At 40.3% G+C, this 12,154-nt stretch overlaps 1 protein-coding gene across 4 annotated transcripts in view; it reads right to left on the reverse strand.

The window, feature by feature from the left end:
- The window catches only part of tom1 (target of myb1 membrane trafficking protein), a 116,761-nt gene that overhangs the window by 31,743 nt on the left and 72,864 nt on the right, over positions 1 to 12,154 (reverse strand). For all 4 annotated transcript variants that reach the window (XM_043679949.2, XM_043679947.2, XM_043679946.2 and 1 more), the window contains 2 exons: positions 6,157 to 6,268; positions 1,898 to 2,027 (listed from right to left, as the gene is read on the reverse strand). In XM_043679949.2, coding sequence (XP_043535884.2) covers positions 1,898 to 2,027; positions 6,157 to 6,268 — 242 coding nt within the window. The remainder of the gene's footprint in view (positions 1 to 1,897; positions 2,028 to 6,156; positions 6,269 to 12,154) is intronic.

The raw sequence follows: 12,154 nt of genomic DNA on the forward strand, positions 1-12,154 counted from the left end.
GTGCACAGCTAAATACATAAATGTTATGAGGGTTTCTGACTCTTAACACCCTTGCTGGCAGTGAGTTACAGATTTTCACTACCCTCTGGGTGAAGCAATTTTTCCCTTGCATCACCTCTTAACCTTCTATCCCTTACCTTAAATCTATGGCCCCAAGTCACCGATCCCTCCACATGGGGAAAATTTTCTTCTTGTCTACCCTAACTATGCCCCTCATAATTTTATACATTTCAGTCATGTCCCCTCTCAAATCTCTTCTGCTCTAAGGAAAACCAGTCTGTCTAATCTCTCTTCATAACAAACTTTCCAGCCCAGACAATATCATGGTAAATCTATTCTGCACTCTCTCCAGTGCTATCACATGCCTCCTATAATGTGGGTTCCAGAACTGCAGACAGTAATCTAGTTGTGGCCAAACCAATTTTTTAATATAGTTCAATAATACACCACTGCTCTTAAACTCTATGCCTTCACCAACAAAGACAAGTATATCATTTGCCTCCTTAGCCACTTTATCCACCAGTACTGATCCTGAAGGGACCAGTCTACATGCACACCAAGGTCTCTCTAATCCTCAGTGCTTCCCAGGGTCCTACTATTTGTTATGTATTCTCTTGCCTTATTTGTCCTGCCCAAGTACATCAACTCACATCTATCCAGATTGGATTTTATTTGCCACTGATCAGCCCATCTCACCAGCCGGTCTATATCGTGTAGTCTAAGACCATCCTCCTCACTACTTAACACCCACCAATTTTTATGTCATCCATTGACTTGCTGATCAACCCTCCTATATTCAATTTACATGACCATAAACACCAATGGCCTCAGTAGTGATCACTGCAAAACCAATGGACACAGTCACTCCGTCAGAAAAACAACCCTCAACATCACCCTCTACTTTTTGCCACTCAGCCTACTGTGTATTCAATTTGCAAAATTTCCTTGGGTACCATGGGCTCTTAGTTTTGCTATCAGTCTCTCAAGTGAGCCTTGTTGAAGACTAAGTAGACCACATTAAAAGCTACATACCTTGTCACCTTTGCGGAAAACTCAATCAAGTCGGTGAGACATAACACACCCCTTAAAGAAAACCACAGTGTTCTTGATTAATCCCCCCCTCTCCAAATGCAGATTCTGTCCATCAGAACTGCTCCCAATAGTTTCCCCATCAGAAGTCAGGCTGGCTGGCCTGTAGTCTTCTAGTTGATTGCCTCACTCCTTTCTTGAATAATGGTACCACACTGGTGATCTTTTAATTCTTCAGCACTTCTGTGACCAAACAGGAATTGAAAATACTTTAAGTGCTCCTGCTATTTCTTCATTTGCCTCACTCAACAACCTGGGGTATATTTCATGCAGCCCTGGAGATTCATGTACCTTTAAGCCTGCCAGACTGCTCAGAACCTCCTCTGTCTAAGCTAATTTCTTAATTGTATCACAGACATTCTCCCTCATTTCTATACCCATATTGTCCCCTCTCATTAGTGAACACTGACACAAAGCATTCATTTAGAACTCTATCGAGATCCTCAGGCTTCACGCACAGATTACCACTGTGGTCCTTAATGGGTACTACTCTTTCCCTCAGTTATCCTTTTAGCCTTAAGGTAGCCCTAAAACACCATAGGACTTTCCCTTCATTGCCACAGTTAATGTTGGAGAAGTTGAAATCCCCTATCACTACCGGACTACTTTCACACTTCCTTGAATACCTGCTCTCCTATTTCTCTCAGTCTGTTAGGGGGCTTTAGTACACTCCAAGCAATGTGGATTCATATTTCCGCTTTAAATATCCATACAGCACATTTTCTGTTAACATTTCAACCTCAATTTCCATAACTGATGGCAGGTTACAAAACAGACCAATACATAAACCAGATGGATTCGTACTCACTTCTTGCGCTGGTCAGCCAATGAGTTGCTTCTGGTCTGTGCAAACATGTCGAACTCTTCTTCGTCAGTTTTTGGATGGTTGTTGTCCTCCAAAGACTTCAGTGTTCCACTCACACTTTCTCCCGCAATACCTAAAAACACACAAATCCCCAACTCATGGCACACTTATCACACATGTAATTTCAAAAGCCTGACTACATGTCAGCACTTGGAAAACTGCATCAAGTTATCAGCTTTAAAAAGGAAACTTGACGCTGGTTTAGGGTTTGAAAGTATCATAACTGTCTTTTAACCTATCAATGTTAGTTTAGAGAAAGATTTGAATTAATTGCAGAGGTGTTATATCACAAAGAGGGGCTGTGTGGCCCAACTGGTCTGTGCCACCATTTGTGCTCCATACAAAAACCACCACCTATTGCTCTGTATCTCACTTGATCAACACAATAACTACAAGCCATTCAGTTTAATTTTAGTTTTCAGTGAAGTTAACTGTCATAGACAAAATTTGATTAATTAGAGAAAACCGGTAGTTAAGGGTGAATCATGTTTGGCTCACTCAGTTGAGATCTTTGATGAGGTTACAGGGATGTTTGATGCAATTGACGTATACAAGGATGTCCAAAAAAATGATAAAGTACAAGCTTGAAGCACATGGAATAAAAAGGACATCAACAGCATGGAATGGAAGGTGGCTGTGTGACTGGAAAGTACAGACTTGAGAGATAAGTTTTACCAGAATGGCTCCAGGGATGAGACACTTTGGTTATACTGACAGACTGGAGAGAAGCTGAGTTTTTCCTTTCAAGAAGATAGAAAAGAGAAAGTTGAGGAGATTTGATACAGATACTCAACATCATGGTGGATGGAGTGTAGATGGAGAGAAATTGTTCTAATTGACAAAGGGGTTGAGAACGAGAGGAGACAGATTTAAAACGGCAGTAAAAGAACCAACAGCAACACAAGGCAAAAGATCTGGAATGGACTGCTTCAGTTTGGAGACAGATACAATTGGTGCTTTCAAAAGAGGATTGGAAAAGCAACTGAAGAGAAATTATTTGCAGGGTTAAAGGGGAAAGGACAGGGGAATGAGATTAGCTGATTTGCTCTTAACATGTAGCATAGCATTCGACATAAGAACACACAATTCTGGATTATGTGCTGGAAAAGCACAGCAGTTCAGACAGCATCTGTTGCTCACAATGCGGTCTTCTCTAGATTGGGGAGACTGGACGCCTCCTAGCAGAGCGCTTTAGGGAACATCTCTGGGACACCCGCACCAATCAACCACACCGCCCTGTGGCCCAACATTTCAACTCCCCCTCCCACTCAGCCGAGGACATGGAGGTCCTGGGCCTCCTTCACCGCCACTCCCTCACCACCCGACGCCTGGAGGAAGAACGCCTCATCTTCCGCCTTGGAACACTTCAACCCCAGGGCATTAATATGGACTTCAACAGTTTCCTCATTTCCCCTTCCACCACCTCACCCCAGTTCCAAACTTCCAGCTCAGCACTGTCCCCATGACTTGTCCTACCTGCCTATCTTCTTTTCCACCTATCCACTCCACCCTCCTCCCTGACCTATCACCTCCATCCCCACCCCTACTCACCTATTGTTCTCTATGCCACTTTCTTCCTGCCTCCACCCTCCTCTCATTTATCTCCCCACCCTTCAGACACTCTGCCTTTTTTCCAGATGAAGGGCTTTTGCCCGAAACGTCGATTTTACTGCCCCTTGGATGCTGTCTGAACTGCACCGCTTTTCCAACGCCACTAATCCAGAATCTGGTTTCCAGCATCTGCAGTCATTGTTTTTACCTATAAGAACACACAAGTAAAGTAAACCGGAGCAAGGGTCAACATGTCCCTTGACCATTCTACATCATTCAGTATGATCATGAATCACTTTCAGTCTCAACTCCATTTTCCCACTGGCTCCCAAAATCTCCACTTCCCTGAGAGACACAACATATGTCTACCTTAGCCTCAAACAGACTCAATATTGGAGCTACACATTGGGTGAAGGAATTCCAAAGATTCAGAAGCCTTTGAAGACCTTTTTCCTCATCTCAGTCCTGAATGATCAGCCCCTTATCCAAAGTTAGTGGCCTCCTGTATTACATCACACATACCCAGTGAAATAAAATCATAAAACGCATCAGAATCTGAACGGCCACCAAATGAACTCCAAAGCCTCCAACAACTGAGTAATAAAGTTTAGAAACATTCAGTACTGCAGTAAAGTACCTTGTACCCTTTTCACCCTTGTACATTTATCTAGCCTCATGTACTGTGCAATTCATCTGAACCATTCCTTGCAATATCAAATTTGACATTTTAAATCAGTGTAAAGGTTTTTTCTGTCATCCTTACTGTTATAACATGGATGGGCTTTCCTTGACAATGGTAATATGTTATTCACGAACGCAACATTAAGATTGCGATTCCCAACAATTTTTCAAAATTTTTTTCCATTTACCTGCAATAAACAATGAAATCCCATTTGCCTTTCTCAGAAGTTATGCCATTAATCAGAAATTGAGCTGGACTAAGCTGCATAAAATTGCAGTTCAGAAGCTAGGAGTATTGCAGCAAGTAACTCATCCCCTGACTCCCCAAATCCTGTACAGAATCGACAAGGCAAAAGTCAGTAGAGTGATAGAATATTCCCCACTTGCCTGGGGAAGTGCAGCTCCAACAATACAAGGTGGTTGACACTATCCGGAACAAAGCAACTCATTTTACTTGGGTGACATCCACAAATGCTCACTCCCTCCACCATTTATACTCAGCAGCAGCTGGGCGTACCACCTACAAGATGCATTGCAGAAATTCACCAAGGCTCCTTACAAATAACCTTCCAAACCTGTGACCACTATCATCAAGAAAGAAAAGGTCAGCAGATACACGGAAATACTACCACCTCATGTTTCTTGCAAGCCACTCACCACTATAAAATATATAGCGTTCTTTTGGTGTTGCTGAATAAAAATCATGGAACACCTCCCCAACAGTCGACTGAATGAAAATGGAGTGCAGTAGTTCAAGAGGGTAGCTCATCACCACCTTCTCAAGAGGAACTAGGGATGGACACTAAATTTTGGGCCTGTCAGCAACACCCACATCCATTAATAAATATTTTAAAAAACATTACAGCACAAGTTAACTCAAATGATTGCTTGGAATGTTATAGGAAAGATTGGTAAGGTCATGCATGTATAATTTAAAAGAATTGAGAGGTGATTTGTTTTTGAAACAAGATCCTTGAGAAAGTGGATACTGAAAGGATGCTTGCTTGTGTGGGAAAAACTAGAATATGGGAGTGTCGAAAAATAAGGAGTCTCCCATTTAGCATGAGACACAGAAATTTCTCAGGAGGGCAGTTGATCTGTGGAATTCTCTAGAATACAGTGAAGGCTGGGTCACTGAATATTTTTCAGTCCAAGTTCAACAGATTCTTGATTGAAAAAAGAGTCAAAGTCTATCAAGGACATGCAGGAAGTAGAGTTAAAGCCATAATCGGATTAGCTATGAAAAGCCAAATGGCATATTCCTGCTTTTATTTCTTATGTTTGTACTTCTTGGAAGTCACCAACTTCGTTCCACAGCTGCCTTATAGCTCAGTAAGTGATCACTGCAGTGGACTGAACCAAAGATACTAGGAAGGTCAAGCTTCAAAGTCTGTTTTTGACCTCAGTTAGTAGGAGTACAGCAGAGGTGGCTACATTCAATGTCCTGGTGCTGAGAAGGGAGATATGTGGCTGGTTTGAATCCCCCAGTTTGCTATTTCCTTTCTTGACCTTCAGCATACTCTGTACCTACAAGCCCAAACCTTTTAGCCCCTTTTGACACCCACCTTTCTTTAAGAATAAAGTATATTAATACATATAAATTTCATACAATCTTCAACCGATGTTGAATTTATTCAGCATATAATTAGTTTCAACCTCAAATAACCAAAGATGAAACACTATCAATTGCAGAAACAGATTTCACATTCTGCATGGGAAGACTATAGACTAGCTAGTCAGAACCGTAATTTGACATACCAAACAGGTGAATCTTATTGGAACCAGTAGTAATAAGACAGAACCAGACTTAGCTGTGATGGCTCCTCGAAATACTGCCCTGGCTCAGAAAGAGAAAACTATCACCTAGATGCTGTATCAAGGAGTAATGCTGCCCGTGAAACAAATGCAGAGGGGAAAACAGTATTTTCACCCATTCTCTGTGTTAATAATGAAAAGAAACCAATACTTACTGAGCCCTGCTAACTGTGTTGAAAGATTAGAGGCAGTAACTGGAGTGACAACAGCTGGAGAGCTTGGTGTAAGATTGATTAAATTATCTGTGTTCTCTGAACCACTGGACACCTTTAGAAAGTGATGGAGAAGAGAAATAAAGCAACAATTTATTACAACATTGACTGCTTAATGTAAAATTAACGCAAGAGGGCATACACTGACAAATTAATTCTTAAAAGGTATGTGACGATATTATGGCTTTAAGTTTAATTCTGGCATTTTTTTGAAGGGGTTTTAAGACAGAGGTGACAAGCTGGGTACTCAAAGCCAATAAAGTAAAGGCCTTGGGGGTTTAAAGTTAGAACAATAGGAACAGCATGATGGGTGGAGTCAGACTCCCACAGAACTAGGGTTTTAGTTTAGCTTTCAGTAGTTATTGGGGTTTGAAGTTAGCTGCAGTTACATCTCTCAGCCACTACAAAAAAAACTGGAATTCTCACTTTACTAGGATGTTCTCCCTCTGCTGCTAGAATTACATGTCAGACAATTTATACTACTGAATTTGCCTTTGCCAAGGGTATGTTTATGGAACTTTACTATATTGTTACTACATATCTATTGCTGGTTAAATAAACAATTATTTTGTTAAGTTTTTCAATCCAGTTAAAGTTATACCAATGCTTCTTTCTTTTGCTTGTTTTTTTTTAACTAAAGGTTAGAATAAAGTGTGCTTTGCTTAAAGCCGAGGAGCGTGGCCAATCAAATTATATCTGGAACACAGCACTTTACACTTGCCTTTAAATAAGATAAAAGTTGGTGTTTAGATATCTCCTTGATATATTTGAAGGGAGTTTGGTCTGGTCAATAACAAATTGGGGGCTTGTCTCTAATTCCATATTGAATTTAGGACTGTTGGACTCAAGGATAGTGAGTGGTGAGCTTTAGTGGGTTTTTGCCCAGATGTTGTATTTGGTTGGTTTTAACGGGACAATGGCCTCATCTAACAATGGCTCTTTCAGTTGCTAAGACTTTGCCCGAGGGTGGAAGTCGTCCCTTCGGGTGTTTACAGAAAGTGAGCAAGGCAAAGCTTTTGGAATTGGCAAGTAAGCAGAAGTTGTAGATGTCTGTGTATGAGAGGACAGGGGAGATAATTGCTGCAATAGCTTAACATATACATTTGCCTGGAATGCATTCAGAATCATTGGAATGGCTAAAATTCAATTGCAAATGAAGCACCTTGAATTAATGACATGGCAAGGGAAAAAAGGAAAAGAAAGTTACCCTGGCAGAACATAAAAAGGAAATGAAACAGTTTGAATTATGATTAAAAGCAGGGAAAAAGGAAAGGAAAGGATGGCCCTAGCAGAAGACAGGGAATAAAAAAAGAGAAGAGGGGGAAAAAAAGTGAGTGTTTGAACTTAGTAATGAAAGAGGAAAGTTGACTTAAAATGGCAGAGACAAAGGTAGAAAAGTAAGTGTAATAATAGGCATAGTGCTGAAGAGCAAACCCATACTAGCCAAAAGCCTGATGGGATCTGTTTAAATACAACCTAGAGTTACTAAAGTTTGATGAGCAGGATGTAGAAGATTTTTCCATTTCATTTGAGAAAATGGCTAAACAAACAAAATGACTAGTGACGATGTGGGTGTTGTTGATTAAAATAAACTTGTAAGTAGGGCTAGGTGAGGTATTTGCATCACTTTCAGAGGTGGTAGCTGGGTAGTATGAGGAGGTGAAAAAGCCATCTTAAGTGCATATGAGCTAGTGCCAACAGACAACGTTTTCAGAATCTGAGGGGGGAAACTGGTCAGACGTATAAAGAGTTTGAAAGGATCAAAGTAATTTTGATAGGTGGATAAAAACATTGAAAATATATCAAACACATGATGCTCTTAGACTGACTATTTTGGAAGAGTTCAGAAATTCACTTCCTGAAGTAGTGAGAACTCGTGGAAGATCAGTGTGTTAAAACTCAAGATTAGCAATGGAAATAGTAGATGATTATGAGTTGGTTCATAAATCAAAGTTTGGCTTCTGACATCAATTTCAATCTGAGAGGGATAGAAATTGGGAAAGAGAAATCCTCAGGTGGTAAGGGAAAACGCGATCTCATTGACTATATTAAAGATATTTTATCACAGGATAAAAAGCAAACTCATGAGGGGGAAAGAGACAAGAGATCTCAGGTGTTTTAACCACAATAAAGATTTTTGTATCAAAAAGCATACAGAAGAGGAGTCTGTATTGCAATATGTTACGATCTTAAAAATTAAGTCTTGATGAGGAAATAGAGACCATCACATATTTAGGCAGATGCAAAATGTGCAGGAGTTCATCAAGTTGTATTACTGGTGGGTTATAGAAAGGAAGTGTTGCAGGTAGCACATGAACTATTTGAGTGTAATGAAAACTCAAGCCAAAGTACAAAAAAATTATTTTTATTGGCCTGGACAGCATAAGGATGTAGTTAACTTTTGATGGACATGTCATATGTGTCAGATAATAGGAAAACATCTGACAGTGATAAAACCAGGACCTTTAATACCTATTCCTGCATTAAGGAACCTTTTACAAGAGTCTTAATTGCATAGGACCCCTATCTCAAACAAAAAGTGGGCAGTGTTTGGTGACCATAATGGACGTGCCTACTAGATTGCTGGAGGCCATTCCATTACACAATATCACAGCTAAAAGGATTGTAAAAGAGTTACTCAATTTTTGTTTAACCACATATGGACTATCCGTAGAAATACAGTTAGATCAAGGGTCACATTTTACATCCAAGTTGTTCATGGAAGTTATGGATAGCTTCAGAATAAAACAATTCAAATCCACTATGTACCATCTAGAATCATAGGGATTGTTACAATGGCGACATCAAACCTTAAAGACCATGGTGAGGGCCTAAAGCCAAGGCTATCTGCAGGATTGGGATAACTGAATTCTATTTGTATGTTTTGCAATTAGGGATGCACTTAACGAGTCAACGAAATTCAGCCCGTTTGAATTAGCTTTGGGGCAGGTGGTGAGAGGACATTACTCAAATTAAACTGGACAATGAGGAAATTGTCAAAAACTGGTATAAAAATGAGTTACCTTCCAGTGGAAAATCAAAGACCTGAAAGAGTTGTTACAGGTGAGCTATGTGGGAATAAACTGTGAAGTACTAATCTAAAAATGCATAGAGTCATGGAGATGTACAGCAAGGAAACAGATCCTTGGGTCCAACTTGTCCATGTCAACCAGTTACCCTAATCTAGTCCCATTTGCCAGCACTTGGCTGGTATCCCTTTAAACCCTTCCTATTCATATACCCTTCCAGATGCCTTTTAAATGATGTAATTGCACCAGCTTCCAACACATCCTCTGGCAATTCATTCCATCCATGCATCACCCTTTGCATGAAACATTTGCCCCTTAGGTCCTGTTTAAATCTTTCCCCTCACACCCTAAACCTATGCCCTCTAGTTCTGGACTCCACCACCCCAGAGAGAAGACCTTGTCCATCTACTCTAGCCATGCCCCTCATGATCTTATAAAATTCTAAGTCACCCCCCTCAGCCTTAGGGAAAACAGCCGCAGCCTATTCAGCCTCTCCCAATAGCTCAAACCCTCTAATCTTGGCAACATCCTTGTAAATCCTTTCTGAACCTTCTCAAGTTTCACAACATCCTTCCAATAGGAGGAAGACCAGAATTGCACACAATATTCCAAAAGAGACCTAACTAATGTCCTACACAGCTGCAACATGACCTCCCAACTCCAGTGCTCAATACTCTGACCCATAAAGGAAAGCATACCAAACGCCTTCTTCACTATCCTCGCGACCTGCGACTCCACTTTCAAGGAACTGTGGACCTTCACTCCAAGGGCTCTTTGTTCATTAACATGCGCCAGGAAATTACCATTAAGTGTATAAGCCGTGCTTTGATATGCCATGTTTGGAAGACTGCATTGAGAAGGGACAAGCAACATCTATGTCGAAGATGGACTTACTCAGAGGATACTAGCAGACACCTTTATCCAAAGCAACAAAGGAAGTTTTGGCTTTTGTGACACTGAATGGACTGTAGCAGTTTAAAATCTATCGTTTGGTACGAAGAATGCGCCAGCCACATTTCAAAGACTGACCAAAAAAGTCATTTCGGGATTACCAATTGTGTGGTGTACATAGACGATCGGGTGATTTTTAGTCACATGTGGAAGGAACTTTTGAAGCATCCATCAGAATTGTTCACTCTACTTTGGAAGGCGGGCTTTGTGATAAACCTGGCTAAGAGTTCACGCGCAAAAGCCCAAGTTTCTAGGTCATGTCATTGGACACGGACAAATGGCTACACGGGATGTGAAAACAAAAGGTTATTAGTGAGTTTCCCATGCCATCGAAGAGGGAAGTACTAAGATTCCTGGTTTTGAATGAGTTCTATTGAAAATTTGTACCAAACTTTAGCTGTGTAGTTGCTCCACTGACTGACTTGAAAGAGTGCATAAAATTTCAGTGGACAGAAGAAAGTGTGAAGGCATTTGCCAACCTAAAAGCTGTGTTAATCATGGCCCCATTGTGAGCCATACATAACTATGCACAGTTATTCCAGATGGCTATTCCTGTGAATGATGTGGGTGTTGATGCTGTACTCTTGCAAAATGAGAGAACAGAAATATCTGTTGGGTATTTTCCCAAAAAGTTGGAATATTCATCAACAAAAATATTCCACAATTGAGGGGGAAACCTTGAGCTTGGTGTTGGCATTGCAACACTTCAACACTTATGTTGTCAGTAATATATCTGAGAAATTGTATATATCGATTATAACCCCTTAAAATTTTTGGAAAAATTTAAGGATAAAAATACCAGACTGCTTAAAAACAGCTTATTAACGTAGCCATTCAATTTGAATATTATATAGGTTAAGAATGTAATTATTGACCCATTGTGACAATTGTGGTGAAGGAAGACAAAAGATATTCAGTGGCAGAAGTGGTCGATTGAAATGGACCATAGTGTTGAATGTATGCATTCTTCGAGTCTAAGTATACGTATTGTAGTGTACTAATAGTGTAAGACAAAAGGTTTTTAAAAATGAGGATTTGTATATTGTAGGTTCAGCTTTTTTTTTTAAAGGAGAGAGATGTAACGATATGATGGCTATAAGAGGTGCATTTTGTCCTTTTTTTCATACAAGTGAAGGGAGGTTGAGACTGAGGTACCAAGCTGTCTACCCAAAGCCAATAAAGTAAACAGCTTGTGAGGCCTTCAGTATTTTAAAAAAAAAAGTTAGAACAATAGAAGCAGCATGAATGGGTGGAGTCAGACTCCCACAGAACTAGGCTTTCAGTAGTTGTTAGGGTTTGAAGTTAGCTGTGGAAGCTGTTACACCTCTCCTGGTGACAGCAAAAAGCTGTAGCTCTCTTTTTCTCTCTCCCACAATTTTCTCACTCTGCTGCCAGAATTGCATGTGAAACAATCTATTTTACTGAATTTGCTTTCACCAAGGATGTGTTTATGGGATGTTACTATATTGGAACAGTTGCAGTTTAGAAGTTAAACAATCTCTTACTTTGTAAAGATTACCACTACAATCAAAGTTATACAACTCTTCGTTCTTTTGATTTTATTATAAATTTGATGCATGAATAAGGTGAGCTCTGCTTAAAGCTGAGTAGCGTGGCCAATTGCATTTCACCTGGAGCACAGCATCTTACACTCACCTTTAAATAAGATAAAAATTAGGGTCTGGACTATCTCCTTTATTCATATGAAGAGTGTTTGGTCTAGTCCATAACAGGCAAGCGACTAAATATTTGGAACCATGCAAGCAAGAAAATGACCTCTGATATTATCAAGTTGGCAAGATGCACCTTTGCAGGTGGAGAAGAAATAGATCTTACATCTATGGGTATTGGGGGCTGACCTTTCCACATTGGATGCTCCCAATGTTGCATGGTGGCTCAGTGGTAAACACTGCTGCCTCACAGCACCAGGGACCCGGGTTCAATTCCCACCTCAGGTGACT

The sequence above is a fragment of the Chiloscyllium plagiosum genome, unplaced genomic scaffold (genome assembly GCF_037043375.1).
Source record: "Chiloscyllium plagiosum isolate Xiang-an unplaced genomic scaffold, Cpla_swu_hap1 HiC_scaffold_33, whole genome shotgun sequence".
NCBI classification, from domain to species: Eukaryota; Metazoa; Chordata; class Chondrichthyes; order Orectolobiformes; family Hemiscylliidae; genus Chiloscyllium; species Chiloscyllium plagiosum.